General features: G+C 37.1%; 1 protein-coding gene across 13 annotated transcripts in view; it reads right to left on the bottom strand.

Annotated features, from left to right (window-relative positions):
• The window catches only part of LOC103133520 (protocadherin-15), a 191,749-nt gene that overhangs the window by 68,781 nt on the left and 101,705 nt on the right, over nucleotides 1–21,263 (bottom strand). For all 13 annotated transcript variants that reach the window (XM_016667929.1, XM_016667930.1, XM_007545284.2 and 10 more), the window contains 7 exons: nucleotides 16,809–17,015; nucleotides 14,063–14,197; nucleotides 11,032–11,181; nucleotides 9,046–9,239; nucleotides 7,441–7,573; nucleotides 7,121–7,200; nucleotides 4,477–4,570 (listed from right to left, as the gene is read on the bottom strand). In XM_016667929.1, the coding sequence (XP_016523415.1) occupies nucleotides 4,477–4,570; nucleotides 7,121–7,200; nucleotides 7,441–7,573; nucleotides 9,046–9,239; nucleotides 11,032–11,181; nucleotides 14,063–14,197; nucleotides 16,809–17,015 (993 nt within the window). The remainder of the gene's footprint in view (nucleotides 1–4,476; nucleotides 4,571–7,120; nucleotides 7,201–7,440; nucleotides 7,574–9,045; nucleotides 9,240–11,031; nucleotides 11,182–14,062; nucleotides 14,198–16,808; nucleotides 17,016–21,263) is intronic.

Below are 21,263 nucleotides of genomic sequence, written 5' to 3'. Positions count from 1 at the left end.
GAAGCTGCATTGTTGCAGGGCAGATATGCCTGCAAATAAGAGTATGGACTGCATTTCTTTGGGGATGGAAAGATGTGTGATTGCGGCGTGGCCCCAGTGGGTGAAAATACCTGCGAGAGATTAGCTGTTTGAAGCTTTCTTGCGAAACGGGACGATTGTCACATGGTATAGTTATCGTGAGCCTCCTCACGCTATCGTAGGGGAATCCTTTGTTATTGTTTTTCTTTGTTGTTAATTATCATTGGCACTGTAACATCTATAAAAGACACGCCGAGGGAATGTTGAGGTTGTTTACATGAGTGTCTTCACTTCCAAAGGAAAAGACAATGTGAATGAATGCAGGACGCTGTTGTTGTTGTGATGAGATCAAATCATTTTTCATTTCAAAGAAATTAAGGTCAATTATTATTGGCAAATTAAGGTCAACTCCCAACTGTGGTTGGACTTACCTGTGACAAAGAAGAAAGAAAATCGTCACAACCCATTGGACTTGAATTGGGTTAATGAGATGGGATTTTTGATTCAACTTTAGATAGATGAGGCTCTTTGATGTCTAATCTTCTAAATCAGCTGTCTGATAGGTACAGAGGTGATTGCTGAGACCTTCGCTTTTAAGAGATAATCTTGACCAGAAACGTTGTTTAGCAACGACTGATACAACCAGACTATTAGAAGTCTGGTACTCGCTCTCGCCAGGAGCGATCCAACTTGCCAGGGTGAATTTTTGGGACCTAAGTCAGCTTGGTAGTTTTCACTAAAGTCGGAGGAGAGTACAAAATTAGAAATCTGTTAAAAAAGGACAATTTGTTTTGTGCAAAACTAGCTGATAGAAAGGAAAAATGTCACAAACAAGTGCTTGCTTTCTTCTTTCCATTTTGCGTGCGCACACACACACACACACACACGCACACGCGCACACACACACACACCCCCCCACACACACACACACACACATATAGAGGCTTGTAGTTTTGGTCGTTTTGTTTGTTCCTAACCGTGACTTTACTTAACTTTATTGGCACTGGAGTGGTCAGAAAATCATTGAAGTATATTTGTTAGTGAGTATATACTTAACAAAAAAAAGTATTGGTGTAGCCTTGTGAAACTCAATACTTAAGTCCGGTTTGAAATGCTTTTACATGGAACCAGGTTAGTTTGGATAGTTGTTTTCCTTTATATAAGAAATTCTCATTTGAAAACTAATATAATCTGAGTTAAGAGTTTTGTCGCACCCCCAGTCACTGGGAAGTTTTCTTTTTTAATTAATAAATCAATTTGAAGAGAAAAATGCCACATGGTGGGATACCAAGATCTTTTACTAGAGATGCATTCATCAAGCTTCTCCTTCTGTTTTTCTTTGCAGCCTAGCATTTAAATTTGTAAGGACAATAACACAAACAAACCATGCAGAATGATGTCATAGTTTCAAATCTAACTCAACATAAGAGACTAACAGAATTTATGCATCAAAAAAGTTTACTCAAAAAAAGCGTGTGAAACTACATGTCAAGGGTTGATGTGTTTATAGATTGAGTCAGTATTGGACCAGCCAATCAATGGTCAGAATAAAAAGAACATTTGCAGAATATGGTCTCTTATCAGTGGATTGCAGTGTTCTTAATGTGATCAAAAAATTTCTGTTCATTGATCGACACTTTATATTTACAACACAAATAAGGCAAACTGCATGAAAGTATTCAGTGAACGTTTGATCGTTGCCGTCTGCGCACCACCTGCATCAGGGGCATCAATTATTTAAACTTTCAGAGAGCAAGGAAACAGCTTAGTGGAGATTACGGCTGCTGATTTTTGATATGAGGCGAAAACTCATGTAATTGCTATTAAATATCAAAATTCAGATCCATCACCCTTTACTTTGAAGAAGCAATGTTGCCTGCATGCAAATTCAAGATCTGAGATGTTAAGAAATATAATTCACTTTTGACCTCCTTGTGGCACCTAAACTTCGCAATGTCTATTTGCACAAAAAAAGTATATAAAGCAAAACATAGGTAAAAAAAAATCTATAAAAAAATACAACGTTGCACTTCTGATCCTTTATGTGTTTCTGGCCAAAATGGCAGCACTGAATGAGTTCCTCACCTCCACGCTCCCACAAGCCTTTTCTCCCCTCTCATTTAATTTTCTTGCTGTTGTAACAGGATTACTCTCTAGCTGTGACATAGAACCTACACAAATCAAACGTTAATACACTCTATGAGAAAGATTTTGTGCAACAGAAAAAAAAAAATCTTTATATAGCTGTGCGCACAACATTTAGACTGTAAATTCACACTGGGAATTGACGCATCAACCTACGTGGACCTCAATTACCTCCTATTTTCACTCTTACCAAGGCGCCGTCCTACTGTGCCTCTCTCCCTCTGTGACGTATCACATAAACGCAGGAACATAGAGTCCGATGCACTATGCCTGCCAATAAGTTACGAGTGTGCAGGTGAGGGGTCAGCAATCAACATCACTCTTGTGACAGCTCATCAGCTAATGTTCATTGCCCATCATACACTGCATCTTAAAAGGGAAAGTGCCTTTCACCTCTGCCTGGAATGAAGGCAGCTGCTGAAAAGTGAGCCAATTGAGGTGAAGTCTAATTAAATTAAGACAGTTTACGTGATTATCAGCTCTCAAAGGGAGAAACCGCAGGCAGCATCAATGTTTGTTGATGTCTTTTCTTTCTCAAGGCTGAGATGTCCTGTTAAGAGCCTACTTGTCTATTTTTTATTTTATTTTAAATGAGCAGGTCTCAACTTTGTGCAAATTTTACACTGCAACTTATACATTATGGTTATGGTTAAGTAAATATTCTAATTTTGATTCTGCTAGTTTAAATGCGGACTCACGGCTATATTATGAAAAAATAATACAGTATAAAACTTTTAGTAGGATCTTTTAAAAGAAATAGGGCATTCAAATAAAATGAACTAAGCCATGAACAACTAAAGGTATGAAATAGTGAAAAACAAAATCTGAAGTCAGGTAAGCAGGTGGGCATAAAAAAAACAATCTAACATATACAAACATTACTAAGTAAACACTGAGAAATTAAACTTGGAAAAAAAAAAAAGAAAAAAACTTTTCAGCTCTAACACTCTCAAAGGTTTAATGTCTGTCTTCATCTGCCAGTATTAAGATCCAACAATTAACAGGAAATGAACTGATGTTCTCTACCAGTTGTAAAGATAAAAAATTGGTGAGTCATGTGTCTCTAATTTGAATAAATTGAAAAGACTTCTCTTATACTCTGAATGAACACAGCATGAAAAATGGAAACCTAGTACAATTTTATTAACCGTCATTTCTTGGTTTCTAAGTGCAGTAACACAATCAGACTTTTCACTCCAATAACAGACCTGCTGAACTCAAACGGTGGTACAAGTACCACTGGTGATACACAACTGCATCTAGCAATAGTGGCAACGATGTGTAACTGGAAATTTAAAACCTGAAAGCAATAAAGTGGACAGTGGTGAACGGACACCAAGGCTCTGGAGTCATGTGTGTGTCACATCCAAAACTGAACCTTCTATACACAAACGCACTCCCAAATACACACCCACAGGTGTTTAGATTCAGGTGTTTTTCCAGATATATTCACACGTTGAGCAGCGGTTGCCACTGAGTATATCTTGTATTAAATTGTATGGTGTACTTTTCAATAGTGTCAATGTGTTGGTTGTTGCTATGGTTTCTCGATCTTGTTTGTTTTCCTCTCTCTGCAGGTGTCAAGGCAAACTTCTAGGGTCTTAACTTGTATTCTCTTTATGCTTATTTCTCTTCTCTTAGTTAATTTTCCCCACCTTTCTACCGTTGTTTTCTCCTTTCTTATCCATTTCTCTGTCATTTAAGATGGAACAAATTCTAATAGTTTTATACACATATATGCACATCCATCCATCCATCCATCCATCCATCCATCCATCCATCCATCCATCCATCCATCCATCCATCATGGAGCACCATAAATGAACGGAAGCCATGACCCTCTGCTCATGAAAATAAACTTGATCAACTCAAACATTAATTCTGAGTCCCACACAGCCAGCCAGAACATGATTTGTTTTGTTAAATTAAAAGTTTTGTTGGCTTAAGTGGACTTTGTTTGACAGTTGTGGGACAGGAAAGTGGGTTGTGAAAGACCGGGAGGACATGCACCAAAGGTCATCAGGCCGGGACTCGAACGTGTGACGTCCACGTCGAGGACTAGGGCCTCCATAAATGGGACGCCCTTTAAAAAAATTATTAAAACAAAATAGGATTAAAAAGCTGAATGTTGTTATTTAACCTTGGCTCTAATTTAGTTTCTTCGGACAGTTAATGCAACAAAATGCATTTTGATGAAAATCACAACCTTTAGATCAAAATCCCTACCCAAGCACTTTTATTATTCTGTGTTTCCCTTAAGAGAGCAGCTCTCTAAATGAATCCAGTTGATACGTGAAAAGATTTGTGCCTCACCCCTCCAGGGTTACCGTCTGAAGCGGTGACAATCAGACGGTACTGGTCTGTGATCTCTCTGTCCAGAGGCTTGCCCAGAAGTAAAAGGCCAATCCTGTTGATAGAGAGCAAAGCAGATATTAGAGAACAGCACATTAAAATTTTACTTTTTCCCCTCCATTACGTTATTGTAAAACATGAGCAGCTTATTCATTTACAGAACTTCATTACATATTTTACCTTTGATACAGTATCAAAGAGTCAAGAAGAGGAGAATCCAAAACATTTTATTTAAATCAAGGTTTATAAAATATGGTCTTTGATCATAGAACACCCTTTGTGGGTAAAGAACAAGTGGGAGCTTAACTGCTCTCTTATTCTTTCCCTTCAGGTAGCCATGCTTCAGGGCCACGGCAAAAGGACAACAGATAAAAAGATTTCCATTTTCTTTCTAATGAGTTTCTCAGACAAAGCGGGCCCTCCTGCTCGTTCGTGCCACAAAGTTTGGCCCCGGCATTCCAAGTAAAAAGTGTAGATGGAGTCCTATGCATGAGACTGAAGTGTCTCTGTTTGCACACAAAACACACAAGGGCAAGTCAAGCCACACACAAACTCGGAGACAACAATTTTGTTCCTGCACTCAAGAGAGCCTCTGCCAGAAGGAAAAGCGGAAAGAAAGATGAATGCATCTGAACTCGGTGCTAAATTAATGCCCGTAGCAATTCCCCACTGTCCCCAGCTCCTTCCCATTTCTGATTTAAAGCTCTTGTGGCGAGGCAGTCCAAGCAAAACCTGACCACTCCATTCCTCTGCAGACCCTCACCATTACACTGCAGTGCCTCATTTTCATCTCTGACAGGCAAATTACTGAAATTCTGTCAATGTTATCTATTCCTCTAAACAGATGCCACAAGGTTAGGGGGAGAGAACTGTTTTATATTCCCCACACTCAATGATCCTTGACTTAAGAGGGCAAAAAGAGCTTTGCAAAAACACAATAAAACTGGTACATTAATTTTACAGACTGGCACTAATATATGAAAAGAAGGGTAGAAACCTGCGCTTTGAGCTCAGTGGCGATATCCTATAAATTATCACGATAACGATTATCTTGATGGGTGATAATGGCAGCAGGCAAAATGATTAATGCAGAAAAGCCAACCTGGGGAGTTTATTCCTCACTGAAGCTGGATAGCTGCACTGCACTCAATTGGAATGAGTCTGAGAGGTTCACTGATCATGTGCGATAACATCCCGCCTCCTCTGCCCAGCCGCCATAAATGAAAAGATGTTGTCAGATGTATGGGACACTATTAACAGCATTGTCTGGGGTGTCGGCGGTGTGGTCCGGAGGCTATCCTCCTCAGTCACACCAACAGTTGATCTTTCTTTCTGCTCAGATCATGTCTCTCTATGCTATATTGGACTTGATGCAGACGGCGCGAGTTCCCAGGGGCAAAAATGCTTTACTGGAGGCAAGACAAGCAAGATAAGTCACAAAACTGAAACTCAATTTCAGACTCACTAAGTGTCAGTTTTCACATTCAGCAGACGACAGTGTCATATGTTTAAGAGAACAACAAGCAGATTTTATAATCTGCTTGTTGCAATATTCTAGCAGAGACTACGAATGATAGTCTTTTTCTGTCGTAAACAGCAATGCGATGTTACATATTCCTGTTTAAGTTTTTGTGTTACTATAAAAGAAATTAGACTGAACTCGAAATCGTGCACAAATGTACACAGGGCAGTTAAAACAGCAGCGGGATGTGTTGTCAGAAAAGTCTACATTCATCCATGTAGTGATGTGTGTTTTCAGATTAGCTGTAGGGGAAGATCTTCTACAGGAGGTGAGATATCGAGGCACAGCTGTGACCTGTTCGTAAGCACCCTCTCTGTCTTTATCTGGAATGGTGTACGAAGGTCCAATGACACATTTTGCCTTAGAGCCGTGGACAGCTGCTTCCACTGAACGTGTCACAAACCTTGTGAGAACAGAAATAAATAAAACATTTTTTTTTTTGCCCTTAATACACTGTGTGTGTGAGGTTGGCGTAAGGCCAGAGGGATGGTTAAACCAGTATGAGCTAAAATTATACTTCTGCATCTTATGAGATTCCTAAGTTGAATTTGGAATGATGCATCTCTGGCAGAACCTTTGCTTCAACAAAATATATCTTCAGCTTTTAGTAAACATACGTAAGCATATTTTAAATCTGACTAAATTAATTTCTTCCCCCAAAAACAAGGTATTCTGCATTGGCTTGCTGCATCATTAGCTAGATTCTGACTAAATTTGTCCAACTTTCTTCCCTTTGATACCGTCTTCTTTCAGTAGCAAAAAAGAAAATATTTCTCTGAATCATATTTCTATTTTGTTCTCAAATTTTTATAATTGAAAGCATCAACTAGGGATGCACCATGAAATTAGGCTTTCTTAAAACCACAGGAACCATACGTTGTCTTTGTATGTTGTATTTTGCTTATCAAAGAAACAAAATCAAAAGAAAATATATTAAAGTGCAGTGAATTATTTTATCTTTGCTCATGAATAGGATTCTTTCAGAAAAGCACATACAAATACGTTTTTTTAAAGACTAGATTAAGTTACAACTTAACTTGCAAACAAGTAGATAAAGCCGGAGAACAAATTTTTTACACTCACGTTCGAGAGAGGTTGAAGACATTCTGGGAATCTCCGCTCACAATTTGATACGTGATTGGATCGTTTTCTCTGTCTGTTGCCTGGAAGAAGAATAAAATGACACCAGAACCAGATAATGCTATCAGCCTACAGAAGAACATGACAGGGAAAGAGATAGGACGCATAAGCATAACACAATATGAAAGCAAAATACGCTACCAGTGAAGTCTATGCTCTCAGTCAAGTCTAACCTGGACAAACTATAGCAGTATTTGGACACTTCTGTGTCTTATGATGCAAGAACCTGCATCATACACTGGGGATGTGAATTTGCAACTTACTTGCAGATTGAGGAGAATGGCTCCAATCCTCATGGCCTCGCTGATCTCTAGGTTGTAGGTGAGGAGGGGGAAGCGGGGTGGACTCTGGTTGTTGGGCGGTAAAACCTCAATGTAGACTGTAGTGATCGAGCTCCTGGATAACAGAAGTGCCCAACGATGGTATCAGTTTCTGTTTGAACATTTTTTTTTTATTTTTTTTTTTTGCCTAACTGATGATGTTCATTTCCAAGACTTCACCACACCTCAGAAAAAATGTTAAAGTTAGTTCACTCAAAGGCAAAGCCCTCATCAGAGCTCTTATGCGTAGACCTTTTCCCTCAAAGCTTTCACTTACAGTTCATCTTCTAGTGAGATCACAAACACTTCTTCAAACAGTGAACACTAAAACTGATGAAATACACACCAGAGCAAATTCTTAAGACTATGAAAGAAATTACAAGTCTTTGCTTTTTTTTTGTGGTGGAGGATCTTGACCAGAAGAGCTTCAAAATACAAAAGAAACAGAAGCAGGAAGCCAGTTTCTGAAATCACACACACACACACACAAAATCTCGTACAAGCGCATATGTGGTCAGTAAGACCCCACCAGACAGGACAGAGTTAAAAACTGGTGGGGTCTAATAAACCCCACACCAAGTCGTACACTAATCCTGGGTGGTGAGCTTCTCCATTACGGTCTGTTCACTAGTGTGGCAGGACGTGAGCAGGCAATTCTCCGCTGATGTTTGCAGCCACGTTCAGAAATGGAGAACCTCGAGGTTCTGGTTCTGATGGACTCAAATAAATCCAGATATTTAATTTTGCTATATAGAAGTTCATTGTTGCCCCAAACAGATCAGCCGGTTATTTCGCTATACATATAAATAAAATTACATTCTGACACTTTATTTCTTTAAATGTGCAACCTTTTGTCAAAAGACTGCATTGCCGAATGCCACTCATGGTTTTAATCCATTTTTTTTTTTTATTAAAATGAAAATAAAATTCACATCACAAGCTAACACTATGTATTTTCACGCTGTCTGTTCAATACTGAAGCTCCTAAAAAAATGTAGCAAAACAAGTAATTAGGAAATATCACTCTATTAAATAGGCTAATGAAATATGAGCTAAAATTAAGAACAAGTTTCATGAGAAGAAAAACTTAAAATCTGTTATTTTATAATTATTCATCTTATTATTAATCTGATATAAACATCAGGAAATAAATACTGCTTAAACCCAGAAAAAATCCTGGCAAAAGTTACAATTTCTGACAAGCAGGAGATGGATCGATGGATGCTCGTATTGCTGAATCATCTATAAAGCTGCTCTTACATTCCCCCAGAACCTCTTTTCAGAAATCTATTTCAATGTGTTAACCTAGACAAAACTTCTCAAGTTGAACAGCATATTGCATATTAAAAACAAATTCATAAACAGTAATCAGTGAAAGGGTGACCAGTCTATCACAGTTCACAACAATCTGAAACCAACTAACAAAATATTGAGAAAAAGAGAAAATCTGCCCCTTTTAAACGTGTTAATGACCCATATGATTAACAACAACAAAATAAAGTTCTTAATTCATCATTGTTATACGACATAGTTGTTGTATATCTGTACCTTCTCTGGGTTTGAGGTGCATTATCAGAGGCTTTGACCGTCAGCGCATAAGATCGTCCCACAGATAAGACGACACCAGGCGCCACAGTGATGCGTCCGGAGCGATTATTAATAACAAAATCTCCCTGGGCTCCAGCCAGGATCTCGTATGTTACCAGGCCATTCAGCCCCTCATCAGCATCCGATGCAGTTAACTGAGAAAACAGAGCAAGAAAAAATAGTACGACACATTATCAGCACGATCTGCCTGCTTTCTGCAGTTTGTAGTTTTAACCTGAGGGGGTTACGGCTAACATTACTTATAAAACAGTCAAACAGCCAATGTATTTTTTTACAGGGGTTCATGAGGCTTGTTTCTGTGTAACATAATATTTTTTTTAATGGACATGTGACATTTATGTAAAAATAAAGAGTTGTGTATTCTACTGGTAAAAACTATAAATTAATGGTCATATCCCGCTTCACATTAAACGGATTATAGATTTGTAAAGAAAAAGTTGAAATATTCTTTTTTTTTGAAAGGTAATAAGTGAATTCAAACGTCGCATTTCTCCAACATTCGAACTTCAAATGCAATAAGGACATTCCGCTGTTCGTGATTATTAGCCTTCATGCTGGGGCTGACCTCGTATCTTTAAAGCTTTGAAACTTTAATCCAAGCTTTCACGACCTCCTTTTTCCATGACACAGACACTGGAGTAAAAGTTGTAACATCAAATAAGCTTCAGCACACTCAGGGGGGACTCCAGCTCACATAAACAGCTTATAAAATCGGTTAAGCGGTCAGAGCAGACACTCTAACCTCTGGCCTCATTTCGGGCAGGGTGAACTGGCTGTTTTTTTTTTTTTTAAATAAAGACTAAACTTGACCTTTTCTGTGTCTTATTCTTTTATTTTGTTTTGGAGAGGCTGTGCTGGAAGAACAGATCGATTGAAGAAGAAGAAGAAGAAAAAACATGCTCAAGCAAAATGTACTTTGATTTATAAAAGCGTACACACGCTTGTATTTGTCACTGACTTTCAAAAGCCACCATAACTTTTTTAATCTTTTCACAAGTTGTTACACTAAAACTTCTTTTTATTGCAACATTATGCGAAAGACCAAGATTGAGCAGTGCATAATTATAAAGTAAAAGTAAAAGTAAAATGACACATGGTCTTCTATCTTTTACAAATAACAATCTGAAAACTTTGGGTTGCATTTGTAACCAGTCAGAGCTGGTAAGTAGACTCCATCTGTGTGAATAAATACAGCTGTTCTGCAAAGGCCTCTAATGTTATTAGAAAAAGGTTATTGAACAAACAGCACATTGAAACTCAAGATAAGGCACTCTTTCGCACTTTTATTTGTGCTCTGCTTCCCTAGTATGAACTACTTTGTGTTGATTGATCACACTTCATATTAAAATACACTGACGTTTGAGAAAAGTCTGAGAAAAGTTGAAGTGGTATGGATGTTCTCTCTACATGCTTGATTGTCTTTGTATATGTTTGACAGAAATAAAAATAAAGACATGGAAACCTTTAAAGTCAGTGTAGTAATTAAATCAAAACAATGACCCAAATCCACAGAGCAATCCAAAAAAATGATTGAAGTAATAGAAAAGCAATCCCGCTTTATTTCCAAATCCTGTTGTATGCTGTAGGAGGGGTTGATAAATTGCCATCACGGAATCCTTCCACTACGACTTACTGATGCCAGAGAAAAAACAAAAAACAAAAAAAATAAATACAAAATTTCTCTTCCATGTCTGTTATGACTGCATATAAGACAAAGGGATACGCTCCTGGGCTTTGCCTGTCAACACAATGGCCAAGACTGTTGTGGTTATTCTTACTGAGCATGAAAAAGCATTTGAAAGAGAGATTCTGTGTGATGGGGACAAAGTGCAGTGTCTCAGTGGTAGATGGGGGGAAAAAAAAACAAAAAAACAAAAAAAAAACGGAAGGCAAAATGGAAGAGAATGATCGCTCTGGATTGATTACCTGTAGCACCGTCTCCCCTGGCTGCATGTCTGTAAAGACTTCAACGCTGTAGGAGACCTGAGCAAACGTGGGCGTATTGTCATTGGCGTCAATAACCAGGATGTTGACAGTTACTGGACTACTCTGTTGGACACCATCTGATGCCACCATCTGAAAACACAAAAAGGAGAAACGCTTAGAAAACCGAAGACCTGTAAATAAAGAACACTTTTGCAGAGGAATCATAGATTACTTTTTCTTTTTTCATTCAAACTTCAAAGGCGTATGGTTCTGGTATGTCACTGTGTTTAAGAAACTCCTCTCTATATGTTTATTTTCCACTTTGTGAGAGTAAAAGAAATGCCTTCAAAGGCGATTGCTACCAGTAAGTTTGCCTGAAGGATGGTTTTCAAACTGAGCAATCTATGTTTACTTGTTTGTGGCGGCTCTGATCTGCAGCTTTTCTGAAAGGAGCAAGGAAATGGACTAAGCAGAACAACAAATCAAGAGCAGAAAGCAGAGAGGATCGAACCCGCAGCTGTCAGGAACACTAACAATATACATCTCAATGCAGACAAGAAACCTCTCCACAAAACTGAAGAGCTAAGCTTAAAATATGCAGTACATTAATAGCTTTTTGTTGCAGGGGTAAATTATGTGTAGTAAAGATGTCGTGCTTCAGAGACATACATCATACAACTATGCTTTTGACTTTTGATAGATAGCCTTGTTCGGTCTTAAATAAAGACTAATGAGATTTGCATCACTCTAATTGTACTGTTTGTATAAAAATCAGGCTTTTAAGTAAATTGCACACATTTTCAGTAGGGTGGATGCAGAAGCTTGATTTAAACTTTACAAAACCAATACGTCTTGAATCATAATGCTATTAGATAAGTCAATGATGGCTAGATTTTTTAATCTTAACATCAATATATTTACTGTTAACGCCTTCATATTCTTTAGATGGCAAAGCTCTTTTTATTGAACAGGCTTTGCAAGAAGACCTGCATAAACCCTCTATTCAGTGTTTGAGAGCACAACCACTTAATTTTTTTTCTACTTTGACATATTTGCTTCAACTGAAGTTATTGCTCTTAATAAATTATCTAATTATTTGCTTTAAAAAAACAGTGAAGTAATAGATACATTTTGCCAAAAAAAAAAGAAAAAGTCACATTTTCAACAACCCATTCAGTTCGTGTCTCTGCTGCATTGATCAATGCATCTTTGAGACGCGCTTGCGTAAAAACTGAATACCACACACTTAATGCTACGCAACCCGTTACAGTATTGCGGAGCCTAGACAGATAGCAGCATGGGTTACAACTGAAGCATATTGATTCTGGGAATTGTTACAGAAATGTGAAAGTACAATATACCGATACAGCTTGTTAGGAACGCAAAGACAAACTACACCCGTGACACTAAACAGTACGTAAACAAACGTCTTGCACTAGTTATGTCTGCCTAGAGATATTTTAATAAAAACAAGTTTTGCCATATAATGTTCCCAATGTCTTAAGTGCTAAAACATTAAAATCTTTCACACAAGGACAGCCTTTGTTTGAAGAACTGCGACCTATTTATGACAACCGAGTGTCATGAATACACCATAGAGAAAATGTTCACAGTAATTCCATCTCTTTGGTAGTTTTTGACTTTTAATATGATTTATTTTAATACATCGACTTCTGTTTGCTCTTCAACTAATCCGCTTTCAGTATCCAGTTTTTGTATCTGCAAAAAGAGACATTAATGCTTTTGAGGAACATTTATATGTTGTTCTTCACATATGATGTTGTCCTTCTAAAATTAGAAGTTTTAATTGCAAAGTTCAGCAGTCGGCTTACAATGTCAACAATCATCACTGTCAGACAGGCCCTGGGGCTGAGAACTTGTCAGTCACTTACCAGTACTTGGGCTTCAAACACAACAAACCACATATAACAGTCTATTGACAAAACAAACCTGAGCACAGCACAGTGAGAGAAAAAGGTCAACCTTGCACACACACAATAAACACAAGCTCCTTCGGTTTCTATACAGAATGTGAGCTCACTAATCCAAGGAAATGAATCCTTTATGGATGCAGCTCCTGTACTGTCCAGAGACACATTTCAGCAACAAGGCATTTCAAAGTGCTTTACATGAGAAAAACATAACAGTAATCTATTTCTAGAATAGGGAAGGGGGGTGTCATGTATGTATTTCTGAGCTACACATCATGTTATGATGGTGTGATTCTTTAAAGCATGTTTAAGTAATCATTTAATCTCCCATTGCAGCCAATCTGGATGCATGAACATTTTCCCTCATCAAGCGCCACCTTTTCCACGCAGCTCCTCCTTGGAGCTGCAGTCTCCTGTTGAGCCTCCGCATCACAGAGCACCCCTCTTCCACACAGCTCGTTCAGACTGGTGGCAGCAGCCATTAGCAAACACCTGGTGGAACTGGACATCTACTGACCTCATCATAGGAACCATTTCTCAGTGGAATGCTTCTATGAACATTGTAAATGACTTAACAGAGAAATGTTGTAATGACGTGATGAAGGCGGAGTGTCAGAAAGAGCAGGAGCTTCTTAAAGTGACAAAATCAAGGAGTTAATTTACAAAGTCAAATGTTTTTTTTAAGTCGTGGCTGATGTATATTGCATTTTTATAATAAGTTAAGAATATGTATTTTCTTGATTGTCACAGGTAGTGTGACTTTATGTAAATTTTTATTCCATCTATTCTATTTTCAAGGCGAGCAATATTTTCTTTATATTATAGTATTATTCAAATGTATACCTGATGAAATAGAGACCTGATCACATTTTAAAGGCTTCAAGACATGCTTCTATTTGTTAAATCAATGCCAAATTAAAAGCAAAGTACATAAATGCATGACGTTTATAGTGTCATAATAAACGGTATCCAAATTTTATCCACTGGCATCCATCTCCAAGTGCCTCTTGGTTTAACAATAACAGAATAACACACACAGAATGAGAGATGTTAGACCTCAGGGCTGTTTTGAGGATGCCTGCACTGAGCTCGACACTCACCGTGAAAGTATAGGTCATCTGCTTCTCCCGGTCCACAGGTTTCAGAATAGTCAGGTAGCGGATTATACCAGTTGGGGTCAGCCTGAAAATTGTGGTGTAGTCATCCAGGGTAATCTTCACCATAGGGTCTTTGGTCTTTCCAAAGGAAAGAGACACCAAAAGAGACATGTAACCATGGTGACACTGGTGCTGTATCACTGTTTCCCCCCCTAAGGTCGCAGCTGTGGGACTCGGAAACCTATCAAAAATACATATTGATGTGCTGAAGTGTTGGAAAAAAGTAATTTGCTGGCAGGTGTCTCCACAAAAAGAAAGCACGAGATGAGCAGAGGACAAAATCATTAAACTACGTCAGTTAAAGTACAGTAACGGCAAAAATGTTTACATACCACATCCACGTAGTTGTAGTTTTTAATGAGGCACTTGACTCATTTTTAAGGGTCACTGATGATATTAGTTACACCATCAGTAAATTTCTGTGAAAGTATGATAACGTAATTAAAAAAAAAATGCTGTTTATGTTGTCTCATTTTTTACAATTCTGAAATGTCAGAATAAATTGTAAGATGTAAAACAATTAGGACAGATGGGCACACATTTGAAGTTAGATTAACGCATCATTGGAATCCCAAAATTTATATCTATGAATAAGTACAGTCTGTAAACTGCTAACTGGCTTTAAATTCAGAAATATTGTTCTGTTCATAAAAGATGGTGCTTCTGTTTCTGTAAAAAGAAAGCAAGCAGTTAAGCTGTGAATCAAATGAAAATGTCATACTGCACTTGTTAAGCATCTGTATGAAGATGAAGGCAAAATCCTTTCAAACATTTTAAGAAAGTCTATTTCACTCTAGACATATCTTTGTGTCCATTTTCAGAAAAAAAACAAAAAGAAAAAAACAACTGGAGTTTATTATGCTCCGTTGCTGCTGGTCAGCTTCGATTCATGCCAACAAAGACTCATCCTCAGAAAGGTTGGTAAACATTAAGCCTGGGTAGCTTATTGATTTCATCTGCGACTCCACTTTGATTTGTTCATTTTCTCCAAGTAAGGGGCCGAGAAAAGGGATATTTTGAAAGTTGAATTAAGGGTAGTGATCAGTTCTTCTCAGTTTTATGTAAACACAGTCACACAGACCAAACTGCTAAATCTGTCAGCTTTGTAAAAACATACATGAATATATATTTATATATATATTTTTTTTAAATTACACACCCAAATATCAAGTCACAAAACCATGCCAGAGAAAAGTTAACATTCCAAGAGAATAGTTGAATATGTTTGTACAGAAATATTAATCTAAATAAAAAGAGCAGTAAAGAAAAAAAATGTGAAGGACTTCAAACACACGCAGGCTCATTGATATACAATATAAGAATGCACTCCTCTAACACTACAAATATTATGATAAAGAAAAACATCCATCACAACTGGAGACCTGCTTGACACTTTATCAGTTGTTAGGGTTTTCTTTCCCCTTTTTAATAAAAAGTCTTAATTTTCCATGTGTGTGTTAAAGATCTCCAGCAATGAGGAATGGCTTTAATTTGTTTACAGCTTCCGCAGAGTGATGCATGCATTAACAGCAGGGATGTCCTGAGTCAATTTGTTGGAAAGTAGAAAAAGATCTGGTCGAGAAATATAATTGGATTGGGGCTGCCTGAGTAAAGCTTTTATCCATCGGTTCTTGTTTTTATTGCAACTTCTGCTTCATGTATGGAACATGAAAATCAGTCTTTGAAAAAACAAACAAACAAACAAAACAAAACAAAAAAACAACAACAACAGGAAAAACGAACAACACGTGTCCCGATGGTGTGCACGATGAAGTTGTTTCATGGAGCAATGCAAACATTATTTTTTATTTGTTTTTTTCAGGTATTAAATCAATATATTAATCTTCATACATTTTGCTCAAAATTGATTAAAAAAGTCTCTTCAAAGATATTATGTAAAAACTGTTTATCAAACTAAGTTTAGGTTTGTGACACTGAATTAATGCAGCATTATTAATGCCATCAAATACCTTGAATTTGATTTAGTTTACTTTACTTACTGATATAACATACTGTATTGTATGTTATATAGAATACAGTATGTTATAACATACAATATGTTGTATGTTATAACATACAACATATGTTATAACATATAACATATGTTATAACATATATACCAGTAAAATACTGGTATATTTTAAGTTCCTGCGTGCACATCTGCAAAGTGTAGATGTGTATCATTTTTTAGACCATTAATATTGCATAAAACTAATCAGAAGGCACTAAAAAACATTTAAAAATGACTCAAATAAATGGGAGATTTGGAGCAATAGAAATTGGGTCAGGACATCCTTCCATTACACCGTGTGTCATTTCATGGAACGTCACCCGCTTTTACCCACAGGTGTAGCACCAGGAGCCAGCTATGTGTGAAAAAACAAAAATAAATGGCTAAATATGTAAAAAATTAAAAGGATTAATAATACAAAAGAAATAAATGAATAAAAAATAAATGAACAAATGAGTAAATAATTAAAAAGAAGCAATGACTAAAAGAATGAATGAATAAAACAAGCAAAGAAATGAACAGAATGCATATAAATAAATACTGAGAAACACATCTAATTTAAGAAAAATGAATGAATGAATAAATGCATTAATTAAATTAATGACTAAATACATAAGTAAATAAAATATTGAAGTTTGTAGAGCGTTTAACGCGCTAAAGGCTTTTGTCTGTTCATACCTCTTCAATGTCATTATCCAAAGCGATGATTCCCAGCGGGGCCGTGAGGTTGGCACTGGCGGAGATGGTGGTGCCCACTGGGGAGGCCTCACTCACGTATCCCTGATAGGTGGCAAACTGGAAATATGGCGCCTGGTTGTTCTCGTCCAGGATTTCAATTATGAGGTCAGCGTAAGCTGGTAGGGGATGTCCATTGTCCTGTTCTGCCTGCATAGGAAAAAAAAAAAGAAAAAAAAAAGAAAACAGAACAAAAAAGAAGCGTAAGAGATAAACGTCAGTCTGAGAAACTCCCAAATGAAAGGTATTATGTTCCACCTTCTATAGTAGGTAAATACAGGATAAAAGACAGACATGTTAGCTAGTTTCATTTCAATTAGAAATGAATCTATGTTGACAAAGTTTAACAGGTGCTCCACTAAGGACAGGTTCTTACTAATTGCCAGGGCACTTATTGCAAATACCATTGTTTGAGGCAGAGAGCCCGTAATTACTGGCTCCCCCACTCTGTCCAATGAGTGATCACCGATAGGAGAGGAGAATTCTAGCAGTCGAAGCTAAAATTAACCTCTTAACTATTTAATGTATTTCTACTGCATCAAACGCTGTCTCCCTGGTGTGCGAGTGTGAGTGTGAGTGCGTGTGCGTGTGTGTGTGTATGTAAAGTCAATTATGAGTCTCCAGTCTTAGTTTCTGTGCTGTGTTTCTGTTCTGCCTGAAACCTGATTAACCTGCAACGATCTGATAAAAACAAAATCCCCACTAATCGCCTTACCACGTTGATTAACTTTCTCCAAAAAACTAGATAGCTGCCTCTGTCTGGCAATGTTGTTCTAATATTTTACCCCACAATTAAGTTGGGGAAAACAAATAATACCTAATCAGATATTTTTATGGTTTTGTATAAAAATCAATGAAAGTAAAAAAAAACAACAACAACAAAAAAAAAAACATTTTATAAAGCCACATCTACAAATTCAGATTTTGCCGATCTCTTCTTTTGAAAAACGAATATTTAGCAACTGACAACTTTCTTTACCTCTGACTGGTTGTTTAGTTGTGCAAAGAGAGAAGAAGCAAGCAAGCTGCCAAATCTTAAATGTGTGAAAAACATTTTGCAAATGTGTTTCATGGTGATGCTGACCAGAAAGTAGAGACAAGTCAATTTATCTTTTTTTTTTTTAGTTTGGTTTTGCCAAGGTTTTCAGGCTCTGTAACTTTGCATGTTTTTTTACATACATAAAGCAATACATAAAGCAATGAATGAGAAGAGATAAAAAGAACAAGCCTTATCTCCTTTTGTGCAATTTTCTAACACATAAATAAAAGGGTTTTAATAAAAACCTATTTAATTGTTTAGGAACCCACTTAATATTTTTTTGGCGAGTCCACGACACAGACTGATATTTCAGCTTTTCATATAAAACTTAAGAAACTATTTGTTGGGCAGTCAAAGGTAAAGCTGACAGCCCAGGCCTTTATCTTCACCCACTCCAGTGGAGTGGATCAGACTCCCACTCTGTGGTTGCATTCAGTGGATCAGCACTGAATGCAACCACACGTGAAAGCATGTGTAACAACACAGATGTTTTCTGTTTCAGAGGAAGGGAGTTATTTCACAAGATAGTGTTACTACCCAACTACTGGGTGTTTGTGGTGAACAAACTTGAAATAAAAACACACAAGATTTTTATTTATTCAAATATTACAGTAAAAGGTGCAAAGTGCATCTGCATATATGGTGCTCCTTTGACTAAAGTGTACTTTGACTTCACACATATACTTTGCACATCTACAGAATCCATTTTTTGCAACACAGTGCAGCTCAATAAGTTTGGATGGATCGTGTTTGTAGATTTCATGTCTCAATTAGTTTTATAGTACATAACCACTTCATTAGATGCAAGCATTTTATGTGTAAAAAAAAAAAATCATCCAAGGTTTTCCAAAGCAACTCTAGGTGTGTGTTATTTTTATGGAAGAACTTTAGCTACATGAAAATTAGATTTGCAGTCTGCATGCCATATTGTTGCTTTGTTTAGGGATCTCCTCAGATGTGGTTAATTACTGCTCATAAAGACGTACCACTGGCCTTTTTGCTGCTTGATGTAGGTTTACACTACTGCCATTCTCTTTCCATTTTAGAGGTTGGCTCAAAAGTTCAAAATTTACAATACTGTTTTACAACCAAATTTTGCTTTAAACATTTTTATTGCTTTTTCTCTTTGGCTGTCTGGTGGTTTCCTCTGTGTTCATAGAGCAATTTCACTAATGTTCTGCGACAAACCTCTGAGACCTTTACAGAACAGCTCTATTTGTACTTAGCTAAAATTAGACCTAGCTGGGCTCTGTAGGGGGTACTGTGAAGGCAACTAGTTTCGCAGGATTTTCTAGGGGTATCAGAGCAAGCAGGATGAATACCAACGCAACCTGCGCTTTAAAGGTGATGTTATGTAAAATTGACATTTTTAGCTTTGTATTATTTAATGTTATTCCCTCATCAAAAACAAACCTGGAGTGTTGCTTTGACAAACACCTGATGGAAATGTGCTTCAGCTGATCTCATTAGCTGATGATCTTCTCAGTTTAACGCTTGATTATAAAAGGCATAAGGGAGGAACATTTTTGTAATGACGTGCTGAAGGCAGAGGGTTGGAAGGGGAGAGGAAGGAGCTTCTTAAAGAGACGGAGACCAATTTCAAGATGCCTATTGTGAAGTCAAATTTCTTTAAGTTATGCTTGATATAAACAACATTTTTATTGTTGAATTTAACAAATTTGCTTGATTGTGCTTTAAAATGGCACCATCTGCCTGGAAAATACATCATACTGTTCCTTCAAGAACTGCTAAGACAAGCAAAAAACAGTTGTTTTTTCACTTTCACATAAGCACTACAAAGTGCGGCTCTGTCACATAAAAATGCATATCTGAAATTACTGCCCAAGTGTGTTAAGTTTCCATTTTAGAAGCCACTTTTCATACAACTCAAATAAATTAGAGGCAGCTGAATAAAACTATTCCACAGAATCAACAAAGTAGGTTCCCAGATAGCACAGAATGATTGAAACAACATTGAATCAATGTCAGCAGGAAACATTGAATCAACATTAAAAGCCGACATTGAAACAACATTGAGAGTGGTCGGTGACTTGCATGTTGAATCAACGTTAAGGTTTCAACCATAACTGACGTTGTCAATGTTGATTCAACCATCATCTGAATGTGGTTTGGCACACATATTTCTGTTGATTTTACCTTGAAGCAGTTAGGAATCAATGTTGATTCAACCATCATCTGAATGTGGATCTACATGCAGATTTGCATTGATTTTATATTGAATGAAAGCTAAGTATTTATGCACATTTTTAGGTCTGATAGGTCTACATCATAACATACCAGTGAAAGTTTCTTCACTGGTGTTAAACACTATATTATTGGCAGATGATGGGTAAACTGTGTACAAAAGGTTAAAAATGACAACATGGGTTTGATATAACATTTTATTTAAAGAGAGATCTTTAAACATATTTGACTCCATTTTGACTGTCAAAAAGGACAGTCAACAGTCTATTGTCCACAGAAGAACAGAGTCCATGAGGTTAAGCTTTGTACTGTATGAACTAGGGAAACAGTACAAGTTGCGGTAACCCCAGTTTAACTCTGGTTGGCGTCACTTTGATTCCTTGCGATGTCTTCCTCTTGTTCTGGCGAGTAATGAAGCCACTTCTTGACAGTTTCGCTGCAGTCCTCAAGAGTCAGCTTTCAGTCAAACTGCAGAGCAACGGCTGAAAAACGCATAAATAAAAGTGAGGAAGGTGCCGGTTAGAAAGATGATAAACATCTGAAAAGTTCTGAAAGACATTGAAAGATTTAACAGTGTACTGTTACAGGCAGTGGCGCAACTACACATTATTCAGGTGGATGCGAAAACATAACATAACATAAGACGCCCCCTCTGGTGCTGCACCCCTATGCGTTGCATGCGCTGCATACCCTCTTTTTGCGCCACTGATTACAGGTCTGAGAACAAATACAAACCATATAGTTCCCCATGTATACTCACTATTAAATTAATATTTATCTTAATGTTTACGTATACAACTACATTTACCTATCAAGCTGCAGTATACTGTAGCATTTATGATGCTGCGCTCATGTTAAAATGAGGGAAACAATATTTAAAATAAAGGCTGTTTATCAGAAAACCTAATGATAAAACTCAGGGAGGATGAGGGTTTATTTAACTCACCAGAGACAAATAAATAGAGCAAAAGGTGATTTATACTGTAGTTGGAAAGATTATTTATTATTTATAGAGAATAAACTTCCACCAAATAGCTGGTTCAATCTTCCATCAACTATAAATATTTCCAAATAAGTTGATTAAATTCCTTAAAAAGTGTCTATATGCTGATAAAGATCCCACACAAGTAATAATAGTCCAGTTCAGTTTAACC

Source organism: Poecilia formosa, unplaced genomic scaffold (assembly GCF_000485575.1).
Source record: "Poecilia formosa unplaced genomic scaffold, Poecilia_formosa-5.1.2 Scaffold12, whole genome shotgun sequence".
Lineage (NCBI taxonomy): Eukaryota > Metazoa > Chordata > Actinopteri > Cyprinodontiformes > Poeciliidae > Poecilia > Poecilia formosa.
The sequence above is the reverse complement of the archived record's forward strand: the minus strand, read 5'-3'. Positions and strand labels throughout refer to the sequence as shown.